This window comes from Buteo buteo, chromosome 12, assembly GCF_964188355.1.
Source record: "Buteo buteo chromosome 12, bButBut1.hap1.1, whole genome shotgun sequence".
NCBI lineage: Eukaryota > Metazoa > Chordata > Aves > Accipitriformes > Accipitridae > Buteo > Buteo buteo.
Window position 1 is genome coordinate 21972354 of NC_134182.1, and position 21713 is coordinate 21994066.

Sequence of the window (21713 nt, forward strand, 5' to 3'; positions counted from 1 at the left end):
ACCTCCATAAGTCCAGATGGACCCCAAGGTCCCTTAAGGGCATGTGCAATGCAAGGGCTTGGCAACCCCAATCCCAAGCAACTACCTGACTTCAGCAAAAGAGAAGCAGAAAGTGCATGCTTGTGTCTTCTCACCTGCTTTGCTCCAGGAGCTTTGCTCCCGATAGCCTGGGCTGCAGAGTCAGAGGCTGGCATGCAGTGCCTGCAAGAAGCCCAGCTCTCCCTAGGCACCCCTGGGGCAGGCTGCTCTAGGGACCTGAGGCGCTGCACCCTGGGTCCCATGGGACTCACTCCAGGAAGGTGCTAGGATCGTAGCAGTGGTAGCAGAGCCAAGCCACGCAGAGGATGCCGAAGGCATGCTGAGCCACAGGCTCAAAAGCCGTTGGAGCTTGGTCCCTCATGGCTGGAGCTGAGCATTGCCTGGAGACACTGAATGTACACAGCATGTCCAAGCTGAGCCCTGCGGGGAGGGAGAGCAGCTCAGGGGCTGGTGCAGGGAACCAGAGCACAGCTCCTCCCCTGCTGGGACACCCCATCCCTGCCACCAGTGCCTGCAGGACATGGCCAATGGGTCACGAGGAGCAGCTGGGGTCTCCCCAGCACCCATCAGCCACACCACCTTCCATTTCCCCAGGGCTAGCAGCAGTATGTGCATTCCCAGCTCGCAGCTGAGCGTGGCACTGAGCCCCCCAGTCCCTGGGTTGAGGCACACCCCCAGGACCAGCCCACCAGCAGGTAGAAGGAGCAGTCCCCCTGCATGCACAGGGATACCCTCACACACCAGCACACACCTCCCAAGCACCCGCTGTAAGGATTTGCACCTGCACATATGCAGATCTCCCTTCATATGATTTCAGGTGTGATTTCCCTCCCATCATCTCGCATGTGGCAGGACTTGCATGTGCTGCAGCATGAGCACACGGGCTTGGCACAGCCACTAACCTGTGCAGGCTGGCACTCCTGCATACACACATGCATGCAGAAGGCAACATGCGTGTAGTGACAGCATGGACTGAACTAGTCATGTCACACATGTACATGTGTGCTCAAATGCAATCCAGAAACTCACATGTCCACACACACCTCTTACACGCAGTCTCTCGTGGGCTCTCACCATCACACCACCCCCCACGCAGGCTCCCTGCCTCCACAGCAGCTGGGCACCCACACCGAGCAGCACCCACACACAAGGCAACAGTGGTGAACCCATGAAACCAGAGCACTCGTGGCAAGGCAGGACATCCCATCCCTCGGGAGCAGCTCAGGGCCACCTCGAGCTAGTGCTGCTGCTCATCTGCACCCCAGCTACCTGGGAAAGGAGCGGATGGCTCTGTCCTAGAAGTGTTCAGCTGAGGGACAGGCAATGTGTAGGGCATGCAGGCAGGGGAGGAGCAGCTGCTGGGCCTGGCGATGAGGGGCAGGGGAACTCTGAGCCCCCAGCTCCCTGGGAGCACTGCTGGGCAAAGAGCTGAGCTTACACCACAGCAGAGTGCTATCCGCAGCAGCATGCCAAGAGCCTGATGAGGCAGGAGAGGCGTTTCACAGGGAATCCCGGCAGCTCACCCTTGCTGCATGGCCTTCACGGCCAGCCGGTTCCCTGCGTGAAAGCGCCGGCGCCTTGCAGTCAGCTCATCAGCTTGAGTTGCAGCTGGCATTTCTGTGCGGCTTGCCACTTGCTCAGCTGCAGCCCAAGCTCCTCTCTCCTCCAGAAAGCATGAGGAAAACCCATGTTGCTGGGAGAAGGGCCCCACTCCCCCTCCATCCTCCCCACCACCAATGCCACCACCATCCCAGCTGCCCTCAGGAGCACCCTGCTACTGAGCCCACCCTCCTGACCAGGGTGCAGCCTGCTGGAGAGAAATTGAGGGATTAATTTTGATTTATTTACGCCATTCTGGGTCTTAGTCTACTGGATGGTGGCTGGTGGGGGGCCCAGGATGTCCGCACTGAGGGTGTGCCAGTGAGGCTGCCATGGTGTTACCTGGTCTGCATCCAGACCCACCATCCAGAGAGCCAGGTACTGCTGCATCCACCACGCGCTGCAGAGCCACTCACCCTGCCATCATGCAATCAGAGCAGGCTCCCAGTGGGAGAATGAGTAAAGCTACACCCATGACCAGCCCCAGGCACTGGGGTGCTGCTGCCCACCACAGGTTCCCCTGAGACAGGAGAGGGGATGGAAGGAGACCCTGTCCTGCCCGGTCTGCTGTGGGAGAGACTGGAAGGAGGTCCATCTCACCTGAGTCTGTATTGCATCCAGCGCCTGTGTGTCACTTTTGCAAGCTGGGGAGCTTCAGACTAAGTTGTGAAGTTCTACCATCCACAGTCACTTAAGATTCCCATGGGGGCTGTCAACCTTGAAGTCCTGCTGCAATTCCAGTCCAAAACCCTTCCTGTGTTTTCAGCTGGCTGTGGGATCCCTATCCCAGAGCTATTGACATCAGATTGTCTGGTCTTTTGGGGACACTCCACCCCAAGCCTGCTGCAAAAGTCCCTGAGGCTACACAGACACTGGGTTACTATTCCAGTCCCCAGCCAAGATCCCTGCATCTCCTTCTAGTCCTTGCCCAGCCTTCTGTCATGCACTTCCCTCGTGCTTTGCATCAGAGGTTGCCCGGGCTTGAGCTTCAGGAATGGGAAGATAAATCTGAGCCTACGTAGATCTTCTTTTCACATGGTGAAGAATTATTTACACTCGGGTTGGGATTTGCTGCTCTACTAATTTTGTTGTCTCCTCGTTTGCCTGTTTGTCCCACATTTCAGATGGTGTTCCCTCCCTCCCTTCCCTCGCTGCCCCCACTTGCGGGTGTTTTTCCTCTCTCCTCCTCCTCCTGGCTGGCCCAGTTAGGCAGGTGCAAGAAGATGCACAAGGAAGATAATCCATCAACTCAAATATCACTGAGTTTTGTGGAGAAAGGGGGAAAGAGATGCAAAACTAAATGACCTTTAAAACAAGTGAGCTCTCAGGTTCCCTCCCCCACCCAGAAGCAGCTCCTCTGCTCCGCTGTAACCTCCTCCTCCCTGTCCTAGTGTTTATTTATAAGCACCATCAATAATTAAGAAGCTGCCTGCCTGCCCGCTTGCCTCGGCTGCCGTGTTGACAGAGACATCTCTGACGTTTCCTGGCTCAGCCTGGCTGCATTGCTCGCTTGGGCTTTTAATCTTCTTCCCCTGCCTTGTTAGAAACACAGGAATCACCCACCTGGAATGGTCCAGAGAGCCAGGAGAGCTCCCTGCAGTGGGCTGGTTGCCCCGAGAGCAAACCAAAAGCTGCCGGCTCTCATGACCCCACAGCAGCAGCACAGGGTGGGATGTCTGGGGTGTCCCTGCTATGGGCACCACCACTCCCTGCCAGAGTCAGGCTCCAGGAGAAGAGACACCCTTGTCTACATCTGAGGGCCAGGGAGCTCCCACGCTGGTGGCTCCTTGCTGATAAAACCACAAGCAAGGGCTCTGTGGCTGGAGCCCCCAGCCCCAGGGGAGCAGCATGACCCGGGACACCCAGCCCGGGAGGTGGAAGAAGAGATCCACCAAGCAGTGCAGCCAAAAAGCACAGCCAAGCGGAATGAGTTGGCCCTAGCAGGCAGAGCTGGAGGCCTTTCAGTAGAGGGGTACAGCTGGGCTTAGAAATCAGGGATGGAAGGCTTTACGCTGGCCTGGAGAAACCACCACAGGGCATAACCCAGGGACAGGCCAGGCACAGAGGCAACAGCCGGGCTTGGCACATCACTGGCACTTCAGAAGTCCTTGGGAACACTCTGGGTCACTCCTCATGCGTTCAAAGGCACCCTGCAGGCATCAGGGAAGCTCCAGCCCTTGAACAAACCCTCACGCGTGCGGTTTCCAGGCAGCCCAGCTCAGCAGCTGCAAGCAGAGCCTGCAGCATGCCAGGGCTGAGCCCTGGTCCCTTTGCCAGTGCGATCCTGAAGCAGCAATGGGGCGCAAGAGGGAAGCCCGGTGGTTCTCCCTGAGCTGGCCTGCGATTCTGCTGGACACAGTAGAGACAGGCAGACAAAAAGTGGCAGATAGCTGCAGCTGGAGGCAGGTCCTATGCACCCAGCTCCCCCCAACGTGCAGCATGACACCTTGGGCTCCCCGGCTCCACCGGCTGAGCCCTGGAAGGGAACACGAAGGGGGCTGGGGCTCAGCCGCGTCCCCCACACCCCGGTGCAGGGCCAGCAGTGCCTGGGAGCTGGGTGCCGCAGTGCTGGGAAGCGGATCTGTCATAAAGCGCAGCTCTGGAGGGACGGTGATGGCAGCTGGCAGCTCCCCAGCCCTGCCGGTGCCAGGCCCCGCTTGGGTGGGAAGAGGGCACCAAAGGACAGCGTCAACTCAGCAGCCCTTGGCGCGCAAGCTCCCAGGCTGTCCTACCCCATCAGCGTCCGACTGCCGCCACAGCGACTGCCCTGACATTGCCCTCGCTGCGATGGGGTGGATGGGGCCCCCCTTCTGCCCCGCCCAAGTTGCCCCACACCAGACCCTGCAACTGCTGACGCAGGACATACAGAGGTGCTGCTGTGGGACACCAAGGGTCTGAGAGATGGAAGAGGTGCCTTCTTCCCCAGCTACACCCACCTCCCCAGCCCACGAAGCCCAGCTGTCCCAGGGGTGCTGGAAGAGCTCACGCCCCTCCCCAGTGGTCTCCCTCTTCTGTGGGCCAGGCTCTGAGGAGCTTCCCCAGCCTTCAAGGGCAGGGGTGGCCCCCTGCAAGGGGTATCAGGTGTCCCTCCGCAAGGGGTATCACAACCAAGCTGGCTTTGAAGGTAAATAAGGCAAGCAGGGACAATGACCTCATTTCAAATATAACAAAGCCCCTGGTCCTCTGAGCTGCTTTCTGGTGGTCACGTGAGGGAAAGATGCTGCACTGCCTGCCGTGGGCTTTTCAAAATTTCCCTGTGCACTGCTTGTGCTATAGGACCTGAGCCCCCTCCACAAGCCTCTAGAGCACTTACCCCTGTCAAAAGCACCTTGGGTTTATCAAGCCACAGCAGGGAGAGGTGGAAATGGGGACAGGGAAAGGAATGACACAGAGTCACAAGCTAAAATGCAAAGCATGGACTACCCCGGGGAAAAAAAAGACCATGCAAAACCAATAGAGTATCTCCATGAGAGTGCTGGAAAACAGCCTCCCACTAACCCTCATCCACAGCCTGGGAAGGGAAAAGCATCACACCTGCTCTGAATGTCGTGAAGGCTGCAATAAGCCCAGGCAGGAATAGAAGTCACTAACTAGATGCTTTTCCTCCTCCAAGTGAAAATGCAGCCAGCTCCTTTCCTCCTCTCCTCTCCTCTCCTCTCCTCTCCTCTCCTCTCCCCTCCCTCTGCCAGGTTTTTCAAGCAAGGTGACACCATCCATGTCAGAGAGCCATGCAGCTGGTGGCCAAGTGCACAGGGCAGGGAGGAACATGGCCAGCATGGCTAAGGGGAGCTGGCTGCATGCAGCACCCTTGGTGAGGACACAACAGCACCTCATTTCACAGGAATAGAGATGCAGAGGAGGAAGGCTATCACAAGTGTTCAGTGACCAGCGTTATTACATTAATTACCTCCTTCATGGCCCGACCTGCTGCAGCTAGCCCTGTTTCTGTGCATGTCTCCTTCTGGACTCTACAAAGGGAGATGTCTTCCCCATCCCCTCCCAGAAGATGAGTGGCAGCGACGTGGCAGTGAGGGGACGTGTGCTCCAGGGACAGGATCTGTGAGGATTGTTGTGACACCGTAGTGACAGTGGAGACCCTAGAGCTCAGGAAGTGCTAATGGAGATGCCCGTCCCTAAGTATCAAGAAGTGCCAGGAGAAAGTGTCAGAGTCCCTCCAGGAAAGGAGGGATTGCTCAAAGGGCCACCCAGTTCTGAGCCAAAAGCAGCAGGCGTTGCACTAACACAGCCATCTTGAAGCAGAAAGGCTGGGAATATCTGAGCAAATCCTCCCTGAGTCCGTTTTGCTGCCCAAACACAGCCGTGCGCTTGCAGCAGGGCTCACAAATAGGACGTTTCTGCTGCCCACAGCCTCTGAGACGCTTTCTGGCAGGATGGTTGCTCTGCTTTACCCCTCCTCCTTCTCTGTCGCGGTAGAGACGGACACGACAAGTAATAGATCATGCAAAATGGCTACTTTATTGTTCTAACACACCTTTTTATACCCTTCTTTTGAGTATGTGTTAGTATATTATTGGTTTGGTTAGTAACTAACAATTCATGATTGGTGAGTTCGTTAGGACGGTTCTTCTTATCACTATCTTGTTTTTGTACTGGTCTTCTCGGATCTTTCCAGACTCTCAAGGATACACTACAAGCTGCTCAAGGTCGCGCTGTTCTCGAACTGTCAGGAATTCCGTAGGCTCGTTGCATCCCCCGACACTTCTCATTTCAATAAGGGAGGATTTGGGGCATGTCCTGCCCAACAGAAGTTTGGTGAACCTTCAGACCTGTGCTTTGCAGGCAGGGAACTACCAAGTAGTGATGAGCAACCCCGGCCGAACAACAAGTAAGGAAGTAAGTGGAGCAAGGGAGCGTGGAGGATGCAGCTGCTGTGGTCATGTCCTAGGCATTGCTTATTAATTATAGCATAGCCTGGGAGCTGGGCACAGGGGAGAGCTTCAGAGTAGGTCCTCTCTTCCCTGGCAGCCCTTGGTCTGGGGTTCTGCCAGCACCTCCCACGTCAATCCCACTGCAACTGGGGCTGAAGAGCAGGGAAGGTGGGGCAAACGTGGCAGCCTGAAATCTGGCAGTGCTAGTTCTCCATCTCTTTTCTGTAGATCGAAGGATGGAGAGAAAGGGAGGGGAGCCTGGCACAGCTCCTGCCCAAGCCTAGTGTGCCATCTGGCATTTGGATGCAACACAAGGGGCTGAGTGGGAGGCAGCAGAGGGACCTGAGTCTTCTGGCCTGACGTTGGAGGGATCTCAAAGCGAGGGAAGTAGAGGGGGCTCCAGCAGCAAAGAGAGCGGCATTTGCAAATGGGAGCCACTAGGTCCCTGGGCACAGATCTTTCCTGGAGGAAGGTTTTCATGATTCAGTCAAGAAAACATACGATCTGGAAAAAAAAAATTAAAAACTAAGAAAAGGTAAATAAACTGTCTTGCCTGGGGAGCTTTAGCTCGGCAGGATGAGGCAGTGTGTCTGCCGTTTTCCTCTCACCCTGCTACAAGCAGCAAGAGTCACTAAAGGAAAGGGGTTCCCGCAGTGGAAATTGTTACCAACCGCTAAGCTGAACCAAGCAGGGATAAATCCAAGTTTTGGGGGAGCAGCAAGGATTTGTTGAGATACCATGGCTGTTCAGATGGGCAGGACGGCACAGAGGTGGGGTTAATGAAGTGCAGCCTTACCAAGCATCTTGGGCAAACACTGGAGCAGAGGGTATTCTGCCCCAGAGCCAGAGCCTGGGATGTACAGGAAATATTTAACAGCCATCCACTTTTGCCTCCATCTTCTTGGGATGTGATTCCTGGGAGGCACAGCCTCAGTGGATGAAGAAAACCTCCTGCACTATTTTTGCATCTGCACTAAAGTAACCTGGATGAAAGAAACCTTCCTGCTTCAGAGTTCAGACCAGAGATGGAGTGGCGTAAGAAAGAAAAAAACATCCCCCTTGGTGAGGTTGTATCCTGACTAACCCCACAGCAGTTGGGATGTGCCCCATGGGAGATGGGGGACAAGTCCAGGCATATCCTGGGACTGGCTTGCACCAGCAGCAGAGGAAGGATGCCCCTTTTCACAGACCTTGGTGAGATGCATGGTGGTGGGGATGCCAACCATAATGACAGGTCAGATCCCCTGATCATTTCTTCCCCTGCCTTGTTTCTTTAATTAATCTCAAAGAGAGAGCATCCAACCCACCCGCAGGCTCTGGTGGGATCATTTCTCTCACATGCACACACACACCCCCCGCAGGGCTCTTGTGTGCCATTAGAAAGGCCAGGGCTAGATGAGCTCCTGCAGCCCGCCAGCTGGCAGGCTCTGCCTCCTTCCCTTTGCACAGCATCTGCAGGCAAGGCCTTCAGGACATCCCAGGGAGATGAGTCTCCACTCCCGCTACCAAGCCCTGCTCTCCACAGAGCCGGCGCACACAGCAGATGGGCCCGTCTCTCCCTGCCAGCACAGGCAAGGGGGCTGGAAGGTAGGAGGTGGAACCAAATCCAGTCTAATTAAGGGTAATTACCATTCATCCCAGGAAGCAGTAGGAGACAAAACCCACGTTCTCCCCATCTATTAATAGCTGTCAGCAGCTGCACAGTTCCTGCTGGGACCCAGGGAGAGCAGAAAGCTTTGGGAGGAGCGGCAGCACGGAGAGCATCCTGCTCTCTCGTCCTTCAGTGCTGGCTGTGCAAGGGGGTGTTTTCCTCCTTCCAGGATGCCATTTCTTTTGCTGCTTCCCCCAGGACTCCAGGAGATACCAGCTGCTTTTAAGCAGTGTTTTCCAGCAAGAGCTGCAGGGAGCCAGCCAGAGGAGGCCCTGGAGACAGGACTTTGGAGCCAGTCCCTGCTCCTCAGCATCCTCAATTTGCTGAGTCCCCGAGTTTTGGCAACTTACTGTGCTCCTTGTTGAAAGGGTAGAAGCCATCCACGCAAGAGGACTCCCACAGCACCAAGGACAAACCTTGCTGGCTCCTGTCCTAGTGAATCCCTTTGATGTCAGGCAGGCATCAAACACCAACTGCCTCCTCTCAAACCTGATCTTCAGCTGCGCCCGCAGTTCTTCCCTCTGGAGAGATGAACCGCATCTGACAGATGGGGGTTGCCTCAGCTTGAAGGCATCAACTAGAGAAGCTGCCCTACATGGCATAGAGGACTCAAAATTATATCCTGAACTGGTGTGGTGACTTCTGGCCATCACAGTGTGATGTGAGGACAAAAGGGGCTGCAGGAGATGCACTAGCGGAGCTGACTGGGTGGACATGTGCATGGGTGGGGGGGTCCCTTCCATGCCTGCTACCTCCAGCTGCCACTGCGAACAGTCTGCTGCTTGCCATGGGCAAAAACCTCACCAGATGTGTTTGTGCAGTCCCCAAAGAGACAGCTGGTTCTGGTGCCACCCCACCAGGGAGAAACCAAGCAGCAGATTAGAGGAGAGGAGACCTGCCTGGCTGTGGGGTGTCTTGGTGGCCAGGCAAAGCAGGCTGCAGGAGGGAAAGGCACCTTTTTGTGCCTGGGCACTGTCCACTGCTGCTCTGGCACTAGGCAATGCTTGGCAATAGTCCCTGTTCCAGCAACACCCGGCACAGCTTCACTGCTGGTGTTGCACAGCTGTCAGCAATCCTTTAGCTCTGAGCTGCTGGATCAAGGGTCCACTTGGGTCCCCTTCTCTCAGCTGCTCCCTTTGAAGTGGAAGATGCCTAGATTGAGAGAAGCCACATCCAGCATCTTCTCTGAGAGGAGCAAGCCTCTGCTTCTTGCTGGAGCCTGTTGCCAAAAGAAACCAAGAAAGCCACAGAGAAGGGAAACGTAAGAGCAGAGTTTCAGGTCAAAAGAGGGAGCTCCCCAGGCCAGCCATGGATGGGCAACTTGGTCTTTTCACTGCTGCAGGTCCCTGCAGCACACAGGTTGCATACAGGCCACCAGTCTGTCTCCCTGGATGATCTTCAGCAAGCACAGCCTGTGGTGCTATGAAAGACTGTCTGGGGATGGAGCAGAGGTTTGGAGCTCTCTGACAAAGCCTGAGCTTCTGGTGCCACAGCTCTGGAAATCACACCCAGTTGTGAGCTTTAAGCGGTGGGCAGATAAAGCAAGAATTTTCCCTTCTCTCCCCTTCCCAGGCTGACATGGTGCTGCCTTCATCCCCACAAGGCTCATCTCCCAGCAAGTCCCTACTAATGCCCTCAAAGAGACAAAGAAATCAGAGTGGGAGAAGCCCGATAGGGTAACATGTTTCTAGTCCATCACGCCTAGGACACTAAAAAAGGTTGTCACCCTACAGCCATAGCTCTGTCTGCAGAACAGCACCCAAATCTTCGCATTAGCAGCAGAAGATGCCCTGTGGGATATGTTCCTCCCACACAAGGCACTGCAAGACCTGGCTCCTCTCCTATTTATTTATTGTGATATGAAGTTCGACTACTGTTACACTGTCCTCAAACTCCAGGCAAAGACAGCAGAGCCAATAACGCACACCACCATTATAGGCGTTGTCTGGGGGGCATCTGAGATCTGGCAGCTGGAGGGATACAGAAGGCAGCTGGGATTTGCTGGTAGGATGATGCTCTATTCACTAAGGCCAGGAAGCAGTGCTTTCTACCATCCCCTCCCTCAGCTGTTAACAGGGGGAAGGGGAACGGGAATGGATATGGATGTTTTACCCTCCGCACAGTCAGCTACTCTCTGGCATTTGAGGAGCAACTGCCACAGCACACCCCACTGGAAACACATGGTAATGTTTACACACATGGAAATAAATGCTAAGGTAGAATAAAGTTAACAACACAGCTATTTTTTGGCTAGCACTACTTGTTTTCATCATGTGATTCAACATCTGATTGCATCCAGTTCAACAACTGACTGCCATACTTGGGCAATATTGTTTCTGGGAACCAGTGACTCTGGGCAGGCACAGCTGGACTCCATTGGACTGTGAAGTCTTCAAAACATGCCATTTGTATTATATTAGCCATGAGGTGGGCTAAAGACTTCAGTGTTAATGGCTTGTTAAAGGCTCAGCTCAGAAATTGAGCACAACTGTGGAGGCAATTCAGGGGGGCTATTTCTGTGGATCTGGTTTGGCTATCTCCTTTGGAATGCAGGAGTCAAGCTGAATACATGCATGGAAATCAATGCAAGAGAAAATATTTCTAATTTTATATTGCTCTCATTTCTGCCTTTCAAGATCTCGAAAGCCCTGAAGATGTGTTCCCAGGAATAACATGGTCAGTATGGGGCCAGAGTCTGTGAAGGGCTTTGCAAGGCTTCTGACACCCCCGCTGCGTTAAACACCAGCTTGACTCACAGGCGGTGTCACTGTCTTCTCTGGAGTTGAGTGACAAAATCAGGCCACGCCTAGAAAAGGAGTACATTGCTGCGAAGTCTAACTCCCCATCTTTGAAACTCATGAAAGAAGCCTCAAAATCTTGATCCTTTTTTTTTCATCTATGCCTCTTTGCATTTATTGTTTTGTTGCTGAGCCTTTCAGGTAATCTTGGATCACATTTGTAACATCTTCTTCATGACCAGGAGGTATATTTTATATGAAAGTCAGGGCAGCTTCCCAAAAAATGCCAGCTATTATGGGACTTGCAAGACTACCATGACACCTGGCACCAGTTTTATGTATGTTTCCACAGGGCACATGCTGGCTACGCACATCATCTACCTGCTACTGAGCACATCAGCATTTTGAAGGAGTGAAAAAAAGCCACATTTCAGTCTGAAAATCTACTGGCAAATACTGAAATGCTTAGATCTGAGAAATGGGAAAGGAGAGATGCACGTTTTCATCCCTTTGTTTACTCTCTCTATATTCCACAGCATTATGTGTGCAGTTGCTGCCTTGCTGAGGATTCAGGTCTTTCCCCTGCACTACAAGAGGGTGCTCGCTAGCAGAATGAAAAAAGGAGCAGGCCAAGGAAGAGAGATGGGCACGCAGCAGATGGACCAAGATCTTCTTGCTGTCGGTGGAGTTCTCAGATTTGTTCTCCTCCCCCTCAGACCTGCCTGCGATCTGTCATTCAGGGGTAACAGCCCCAAAATGTGAGGCCTTGAAGCAAGCCAGTTTCAGGCACCGACAGCATATCTTCAGCAAGTAAGCTGCAAACACTGGTGAGCTTTACAATACGAACGTGCAACAAAACAAGTATATTGAGCACAGCAAAGCAGTCACCATTTGAATACTGCCACCTAATCATTCACAGAGCACTTGCCCGGCTCTTTCCACGCTGCCGAGATGCCGCAGCGGCTGCCGCTGCAGGACTGTACGGGACCTCAGCAAACACCCCCACCAAGGCTCCCGGAGCAGCGATGTGGGCCAGCGCCGGGCGTGAGGGACATTTGGTCAGCTCGCGCACGCCTTCCACGCTGGAAACGAGGGCTCCCACCAAGGCCCAGCGCCGCGGGCCGCCAGCACTGGCTTTCGGCAGCTTCGGTGGGCCTGGGTGAGGGGGGCGCGCCATCCCAGATCCCGTCCCTCCGCCTCCCTGCCGCTTCCTGCCGCCCCGCGCAGCCCCTGGCAGCAGGCGGAGCGTGTGGCAGCCGCCCGCGGAGCGCCGCACCCTGCGCGGGCTCTGCTCACCAGTCCCGGCTCGGCCCGGACCCCCCCCGCGACCCCCCAGCGCGACGTGGGACCAGCTCCCCCACGAGCCCACGCACGCCCCCGTCCTCGGGCTGCCGCGCGTGCCCGGCCCGGGGGGGGCTCCCCACACCCCGGGTCTGCCCCCGCAGAAGCCCCTCCACCGCCCAGCGCCCCCGCCCCGGCAACGGCCGCGTCCCCAGCGACCGGCGGCGGCGGCGGCGGCGGCGGCGGCGGCGGAGGCGGCGGGTGAGGGCCGGCCGGGCCGGGGGGAGGCGGCCGGGCTGCTCGTACCCCCTTCCCCCGCAGCCGTGGGCAGGGACAGCCGGCAGAGCCGGCAAAGGAAACCCCCAGGGCCGAGGGGCGAGGAGGGGCGCCGCGCGTTTCACGCCCGGGCTGCGTCCGCGGTATTGCCGGGGGCTGCCGGCAATCCCTCTCCCGGTGACCTCGCGTCGCCGCGGTGGACACCCCCCCCCACCCCCCCCCGGCAGTTTGCAGGTCTTATTCTTAATCAAGCGGCCGGGCTAATGAGTTTTCTTCCCTCTCGGGGACTCTGGAGAGGAGCTTCGCTGGGAGGAGGGAGCGTTTCAGGGAGCGGGGCTGATGGGGCTGGCGGGGCGGGGGGGCGTTCAGCGGCAGCCAAATGTTTTCCTTGACTCCCGGGGGCGAGAGACTCCTCTCCGAGTCTCCGGGGGCTGACAGGACAGAGCCAGCTGCCGGGAGTGGCCAGGGCTGCAGTGGGCAATGCTCAGGTCCTAACGTGATTTCGTGTTTCTGACACCTCCTTTGGGCAGGGACCCTTACCTGGGCATGCCGACAGATAGCCAGGACCCCAGTGCTGGCCCTTCGCACTGCCTGGATTACAGTGATGACATTAACCATATTCCCAAATGGCCGGCTGGCCTCATTCTGCCCAATCTCCCATTACGGACAAATTCCATTATATCTGAAGCTAAACAGATTCCTCATTCGGCACGCTTTTTTTTTTTTAACATACTTAAAGCCCTTTGCCAACACTCAGCCCCTTGAAGAGCCTGCAATATGCTGTCCTAATGCACGCTTAGCATCAGCCTTTCAAAGTGCAAGGGAGCGCGGCAAGTCCACGCAGGTGGCAGCAGGATCAGTGGTGTTAGCCAGCACTCAGGATTGCTTGCCGATGTCCCCGCTAGCCTGCCTGGAGTAGAGGTAACAGCAGAAAGGCCAGGCCACCTGCAGAACAGCTGGCATTTTCAAGGTGCTGCAGCAGTCATGTGAGAGCTTCCTTGATTTCTGGGTAGACTGAGCTTCAGTGCGAATGCGATCTTGGCTGGGGCATAACCATCCTCAGAAAGCATTTCTCCTGCACTTACAAACTCTCCAGTACATGCAGTGTTTACAGCTGTTCCATTTCTTGAATCACCATACTGCTGGTAGGAGGCATCAGCCAAAGGTCACCGGTTTCCATGCAACTCTTCTTTTTTGGTTTCTCTGAGCTTTGGTGTGAATCAAAAGAGCAGAAATCTTTTATTTCCAGATCAAAACACGTTCAACTGAGCAAGGTTTGTTAGGCATGCTAGGTAGCAGTATAAGTTGGCTGTGTGAGTGGATTTCTGTCAGCTTCTTCCTGGGAAGGGAAGTGTGATTTCTTTTTTTTTAGAAGTTTTAGTATCATTTACATTTCAGCCTAATCTTGGTGTTAAATGACATAAACTGGGAATTTACTACATGACCCCATTTGTTGTATATCATTTAAAACAGCCTTTTCAGCATAGGTGACTGATGTGTATGTAGAATGGGTGGGAAGGAGTATGCATTAACACTGTTGACTTGGCTTATTGATAGTGAATTACAACACTTCTCCAGTGTTTAAATACATGCTTAGCAAACCTGGCTATGGAAACTAGCTTGGCTCACTAGCTCTGGCTGGGTGAGACTCCTGCGGCCAAGGCGGAGGGGATGGATGCAGTGGTGAAAGAGGCCCATCTCCTGGCAGTAAGCACAGCCGGTGGGGTGTTCTTACCATGCTGGGGGTGGTGGCAATGGATGCAGCACAAGCGGTGACTCAGCATCAGACTCAGCCTCCCTGGGCACCGTAGGCATGGGGTTGATTCAGACACTTTGGGGGCTGGCTGTCGCACGCCGGCAGCCTCGCTCTTGCTGGCTTCACACTGAATGCCGAGTGGGGATGGCAGAGTCAGCTGAGCTGACTTGTGCAGCTCAGGTCAAGGGAAAGCTCCTCAGCAGCCCGGACACAGACACACCGAGGTGTCTGCCTCTCTTTTGGGGCCACCCTACATTGGGGCTGGCCCACAGCTAGGTAGCACACACTGGCTGACCTCCCACTGCAGGCGAGCTTTGCTCAGTGAGCTTCATCCCGTATATGGAGGGGCTGCGCTGTTTCTAGAGCTGTGTTTCGGCTCTGAGGGCAGCTGTGTCTCCCACTCGGTCTCCGGGAGCCCCTTTGGCAGTCCTGCATGTGCCATGGGTTACATACCCTCTAAAAATCATGGATCTGCCATCGGTAAACTGGCAATCAGATCATCTGCTGGAATGCAGCCATGAAATAGTCCTAGGCCACCAATGCTGCACTGGCTTTCCTCAACAGCTGGCCTTTAACAATTGCTTCCAAAAGGTCAGGAAAGCCATCAGAAGCTCCAATTAGCTGTGACTGGCCTGGGGGACAGAGTGACACAGATGCTTTTTGAATAGGACAAAGGACTGAGCAAAGAGAAAACATTTTTCCCAGTCACTTCTCCTCTACTAATGCCACCTCACTGTCATCTGGCTGTGCTTTGCCCTTCTGCTGAAGGCCATCAAGCACAAGAACTGCTTTTCAGCTGGGTCAGTGTGCTGTGGAGAATCAGACCTCTTCTCTTTCCCCTCAACGGTGGCCTGCCATCACAGCACCTTCCTTTTGGGGCAAGGAGCCTCACAGAGAAAGGACTCCCAGTCCTCACATCTGCCTATCACCCATTCCTTCTCCTTCCACACCCACCCTTCTTCAGACCAGACTCCCTTTTTCTACAGCCTTTGCCTTTGTCATCTGTACACCAGTGCCTCCCAGGAAATACAGCTTCCCTGCCCTTGGTGCCCTTTGGCCTCCTGCTTTGTGCCAGAAGATGCCCTGCCACTGCCATCTCCACCCTTTCCTGACTCTCATTCTGAAACAATTACTCTCTTCTCGGACCTGCTCCAAGTGCATTTGAAGAAGCCTTTGCTACAGTACAGCATGAATCGTTTTGCTCCTCTCCTTTAGTTCTTGGAATTTCACAGATCGCCTCTCTTCCCCCTTTTCCCAGTTCCTTTGCAGGTCTTTCCTCAGATGGTTTTTGGAGGGGAAAGGAGCAGAGGAAGAAACACTAGCAAAGCCAGCTACAAAGCTTTCAGGGAGAGCAGGGCCTATGCTGGCTGAGGCAGCACGAACTGGGAGGGCAGAGGAGAAGGGAGCTGCCTTGTGCAGGGGAAGGACCTGAGGCATTTCATCTGGGGAGCATAGTCTGGCTCTCACCCTTCACAAAGGAGGAGCTGTTTGGGATCAAAGCGCTGTTCAGCTGAGGGATGTTGTGGCACAAGATACTACATGGCAGTTACCTCCTTTTGGTCTTGCAGGAAGCTGACCTCACCTGTGACATTGCCATCCGTCCATCTGCCACATGCTTCTTTCAGGTGTCCCACAGTTTCTAACCTCCCAGCCATGCGCTGCAGCCGTCTTATGTCCAGCTAGCCCCAGTAAGGATCAGCATGGGTCTGTATGCCCTGGGAGACACTCACCAAGCCTGGGCGCTCTTGTTGAACCCAGAACTCAAGGGGAAGACTCCTTCCTAGTGTCTCCTCTGCCTCTTTCGGACCAGTAGAGCTGGTAAGGGAACCATTAGGACTTCCAGGCAATAACCATACATGTGGGAACCTGACGGCTGAGAGCACTGGTCCTGAGGTTGGGGTAGGAAACAGCAAATGGGAAACTTTGGTCTGGGAAAGCTCCGCAGAGCTAATAGGACTGGGCATCCTGCCTTCTGCTCTAGGCTGGTTCTCGTAGCTCATATCTGCTTAGGGTCAGTGTGGTCGGAACAGGTCTGACCCATCTCGTCTGTTAATGGATGTTTGGAAGGAGTTCAGCTGGAGAGTAATTGGGAAAAGTAGAAAAAAAAATGAATACACTTATAGCATATTCATCTGTAAAGCATCTGTCTTTATAGAGTCCTAAGAACAGGCATACTGAATCAAACCAGGGGATAGTCTGGCCCAGTATCCCAAATGCCTGAAGAAGAGTAGGAAAACAATGCAAGTATATGTGCTTCTTTCATCCAGCACTCTCCTCATCTCCAGCTGTGTTCAACTCACGCTGACCCAGGTGTGGTTTCTGTGCATTGAATCATTCTCAAGGGGTTTCTTTTCCATGGGCTTGTCCTGGAACCTGCATAGACTCTAAGTATCCACAACATCCTGTGGCAAGGAATTGCCCAGTTCAACCACAGACTGTGTGAAGAACCATTGTTTTCCTCTACTTTAAAACCAGGTCCTGCCAGCTTCACCTATTTCTTTTATTGGAAAAGACAGTAAACAATCAGTTCCTATCCATCCTCTTCAACAGCACTCTGAATTAACACCATGTTATTATCTGCTTATTACACCTGGTACCTAGAGATCTACTTGTACAGGGCAGCGTATAAAGATAAGGCTGAATAATAGTTGTTTTGCTGCAGTGTTTATCAGTCCAAGCAGAGGAGGCGGGCAAAGGGCAGAGGCCAAGTGCTTTGCAGGAGAGCAGTGTGAGCAGACCACTCTTATCACTGGCCTCTTTCTAAAGTTGCTTTTTTCTTTTGCAGGCAGCCCAGCTGGAAAATGTGGTGGTGACTCTCAAGCAATTTTCCTGTTGCTTCTCCTGAAGGAGAAGTGGGTCCTGAGCAGGATGCAGCAGTCAGCAGCTGGTGACAGAAGCACAGCCGTTCCCTCGCTGTATCCATCCCAGGCCAGCCTGACAGCTGACTCATACTATACATACCGTGTCATTGAGGATCCCGAGTGGTCACTCGCCACTGTCCCCCACCTCACTGAGCTCTGCCTCCAGCACATCGTTCACAATTTTGAAAGTAAGCAGGTGTGCATTTCCCCTGGGCCACACACACGGAGACAGAGCATCAGTCCTGGGGAGCAGAGGGTCAACAAGGCAGGCAGATGCATCTGAAAGGCAGAGCGTGGTACCCAGCCCTGCCAAAGGAACAGATGGGGAGAAATATCCCCTCAGGCAGCTAGTTAAACAAACTGTTTAGTTGCTAAGTATGTACTTGTACACTCCAGGGATGGCTGTAGTCCTCTGGGCTGCTATCCAGGATGTGACTCTGCCCTAACCTTGTCCTATCCTTTCTTCTTCCTTCTATGCTCTGCTGGACTTACTTGCCTCAACCATGGCCAGGACTGTGGAGTTGCTGTTTCCTTCTCTGGATTCATGCACGCATTACAGTAGGACTCAAGGATGGAGCCCCATTGTGCTGCGTGCTGTACAAAGAGATGGGGAATTGCTCCCTGCTCGGAGGAGCTAGCATCTCAGAATACATATTGTACTCACAGCCTCAGGTCTTCTCCATGGCTTTTGGTGGTGATGTGACAAGTTATATCCTCAGGCAGGGAATGTGCTTTTGAAGCAGGTGGACTTATGAAACATAGCGAAACAGAGAAAGCATGTCTCATCTGGGAACTGTCTGGGAGGGGGAAAAGAAGGGCCTACCTGTCTTTTTGGCTGACTCAGTGAAGTGGCAGCAAAGACCAAAGATAGGTCTAAGGCTATGTCCACATTGGGACCATAAGACAGTACAGAGGAGCTCAGTGCTACCTTATGCCAGGAGCTGTTGGTACTTGGGGATCTGAGCAGGCACACCCTTGCAGTCCTATGAGCCTGGTCAGTCAGTCCAATGCCAAATGGATTGGACCTACGTTGTATGCACATAAAAGCAGTGTGCTCAGTGTTTTGGGGACCCTCGTGCCATTACCTGAGCTGTGCGGCTGTATCTTGCCCGCTGCTGTGGCCTGAGTGAGCCCAAGTGAAGCTAGCCCAGTTCTGCTCATATGTGTCCCACCTCTGCTTGTTGTTGTGGGACTTTGTAGAGGTCACTGCAGTGCCAGCTGTAGGACACTTGGAGAACAGACTCCAGGAAGAGGCTGTGGTAGAACTCTGGGTGTCCTTAGGAAGGAAATGCCACAGAGACAGCAAATATAAAGCTAACCCCACTTTGTGTCTCAAAACCTGATTTCCCGTGCACAGATAGGCCTCTCCACTGATGATTTCTGTTACTCAACACTACTGTGCACATGTCACCAAGCATTCATGGTATGAGTATGCATGGCTTTTCTCTGGCATTTCTTACCACAAAGAACCCCCACCAGACAGAAGCCAGCTGCAACTTAGTGTGAACATCAGGAAAGAGACTGAGGGGAGAAAGCTCCTGGGAAAAGACAACTTTTATTTAAACATGGTGGACCTAAAGGCTAAGAGTGTGTCTCAGTGGAAAGGAAAAGGAATCAATTTGGGGTAAGACAGACACCTGAGTTAAAATAAAAAGGCACGAGGACTTGCATGAAAAGCACACAGACAGTTGTTCTCAAATATTGTCTTTCAATATGCTTAGAAGGCAAACAGAGAATGTTTAGCAAATGACAAGCCAAGCTCTCCCATTGCTGTAAGGCTGAATTAGCTCTCTTGGGAGCAGAAGTCCTGCTCTGAATATAAACTGCATTCAAACTAAATTTAAACTGGGAGCTAAGTTTCTGATGCAGTTCCCAAATATTATGGGAGTAAACCCAATTATGCTGATGTTTTATTGTAAATGTTAGAAATCCTACACAGAAATGTAGGAGATGAATCCTACACATTTTCTGCCAGCTTATCTCCCTGCACCAGCTGCTGGCAACTGACTAGAGAGCCAGTATCAGCAGAGGGGAGGGCATGGGCACGCAGCCTGGGGCACGGGCAGAGCCATAGTGCCAGCCATGGTTCCTACAGCCCTCACCAAGCTCTCCTTCTCTTTATCCCCTCTAGAGAATCCTATTTTGGACTGTCTCCTGCCTGAGCACCAAAGGAAGGTGCTGGACAGGCTCTCCACTGGCCTTCCACTTGCTGTGACTGCCAACCTAATAAGCGATGAGGACTACTGGAAGAGGTGCTGCACTGAGCGCTGGCAAGCATGTGACATCTCCAACTATGGAGACAGCTGGAAACAGATGTTCTTCGAACGTCACCTGGAGAACATCCTGAAATGTTTCATCCCTAACACCACAGACCCCAACCAGGTCCTAGAGCTCATCCCACTCTGCAAAGACTATGTGCGGAAACTAGAGGTTGATCAGTTCCTGCCACCAGTGCAGATGGATCAAAAGGAGGAGTCAGATGACCTTTCCAATACAGGGAGTGATTTTGAATTCGGTGAGGTCTCCATACATCACTATGACCTGGGAGTCCTCATTACTGCTCTCCCTCACCTTGAAGAGCTTCATCTCACTTATGGCGTGAAGGACTGCGGCATGAACTTCGAGTGGAACCTCTTTAACTTCACCCACCAGGACTGCTGCAACCTGGCTGTTGCCGTGAAGATGTGCCACAACTTGAAAGTAACATATCCCAAACTGAACCTTCCTTCCTCAGTTAGATCTTCAAATTGCTCGGGGATAGAAACCCAGGGACCAGTTTTGCTTGCTGGCAGCTCCCTTCCTTTCACAAATTGCAGTCTGGCAGAGTGCAGAGATGTTAACTTGCTTGCTGAGTAGTGCTGAGTATCTTGTTCTGCATATGTCCTTGTTAGAACAGGTTGTCAGAGGTGGGGTGAGAAAAATACTTGCTCCCACAAAACACGTTCCCTGTAGTGCAAGAGAAGGCAACACTCCTGTTTTAACTCCTCACATAGTTCTGGGATGGAGGCGACAAGAAGCCCAGAGTTTTTCATAAGGAAATTTTGGTAGTTATGCTCAGTAAATACATGTCAACAGGTCCCAGAGGAGCAGACACTCCCAAGAAGAGCATGGGGAAATACTCACATTTGCCTTAGAGTGCTGAGGTGTTCTCCTTCTGGGCACTAACACCATCTTCAGTTCTGTGGCAACCGCAGTGCAGATACTGAGCCCCCCCAAAACACCAGTGGGCTTTGCTATCCAGAGTGCAGCCAGAGCAAGCTGGCTGAACAGTCTCACCACAGATTGGTGTGCTTTGGGAAATATTTGTCTGCTTGGCTTCCAGAAGAGAAATTACCTCTCCTGTAGCTATCAAGGTGCCCTGGCCACACAGGACAGTGCCCTTCACAGAGAGCACTGTGGTTACTACCAGTGCACATGCTCATTCAGACAGTGTTCGACAGTGATCTGGGCTGAGTTCTGCTGTTACTCTCTGCAGACATTTGGGCAGCTTTATCTCATTTTAATTTAGCCCCCAGTGTCGAGATCCCACCAGGAGATGAACCATTTCTCCCTAGAACAGGCACATCAGTGGCATACCCTGCCTGCTGGAAGTATCTGCCCACTATAAAAGCAATTACTTGATCCTACTGGCTAAAGGTGTCTGAAGTGAAGGGAGATGAATGCTGTCCAGTGGACCATAGGCTTAACTCCCTTGAGGTCTTGCAAAAAGCTCAATCTGAAGTGCTGGCTGGTTTAGTGTCCCTGTCCTTTATCTCCACAGGTTTTCAAGCTGACGCAAAGCAAAGTGGATGATGACAAGACCAGGCTGCTGGTCCGTAACTTACTGGATCACCCCTGCTTGGTGGAGCTGAACTTGTCCCACAATCTCATCAGGGACAAGGGGGCACAAGCTGTTGGCAAGTTGATCAACCACAGCAGATTACAAACCCTTGATCTGTGTAACAACCAGATCCATCACCTGGGGGCTCAGGCTCTTGCTCGAGCCCTGGCTGAGAACTCCACTCTGACCTCCCTCAACCTGCGCCTCAACTGCGTGGAGGACAAAGGCGGGGAAGCAATCGGCCGTGCCCTGCTAACCAACACCACCCTGAAGTCCATCCATCTGGGAAGTAATAACCTGTCAGAGCCAACTGCTATGCTTTTCTCCCAGGTCTTGGCTCAGAACACCTCCCTGACGAGCATCAACTTCTCATGCAACCACCTGGGGCTGGTAAGAGAAACCCCTTCTCCCTGCAGTTTGTGAGCCTGCGTGGTGGCCTTGCAAAGCAGATGCTGAGCCTGCCCTGCCTCAAAGCCACAGAGGCAAATGCATCCCTCACTTTGCAATCTTGCTACAATAACAATCAGTTGCGAGCAGGGAAGGGACTCTAGCAGACAGCAGGAAGGAGAAGGACATCTGTGCAGGCACACACATTTGTCTCACTCATTACATCTAGCTCTGTTTGCAGGGCTGAATCCGGCTTCCAGGCTTTGGGCTTTTGGGCAGAGAGGGGTTTTCCCCCCACGAAACTGAAAACCAGGGAGTATGTCTGGGAAAAATCCCAGCCACTTCACACACGTGGGAGTAGATAATAATGATAGGCGGCATGAGACATGGGCCTTATGCATCTCCTCTGTGCTTTA

General features: G+C 53.4%; 1 protein-coding gene across 4 annotated transcripts in view; it reads left to right on the top strand.

The window, feature by feature from the left end:
* The window catches only part of AARS2 (alanyl-tRNA synthetase 2, mitochondrial), a 46229-nt gene that overhangs the window by 22210 nt on the left and 2306 nt on the right, over positions 1-21713 (top strand). The window contains exons 1-4 of one of the 4 annotated variants that reach the window (XM_075042958.1): positions 11537-12065; positions 17015-17278; positions 19222-19790; positions 20851-21300. In XM_075042958.1, coding sequence (XP_074899059.1) covers positions 11942-12065; positions 17015-17278; positions 19222-19790; positions 20851-21300 — 1407 coding nt within the window. In that variant the 5' untranslated portion in view covers positions 11537-11941. Of the gene's footprint in view, positions 1-11452; positions 12066-17014; positions 17279-19221; positions 19791-20850; positions 21301-21713 lie in introns of those variants that run through there. The other 3 variants (XM_075042959.1, XM_075042954.1, XM_075042952.1) reach the window with 3 other exon arrangements.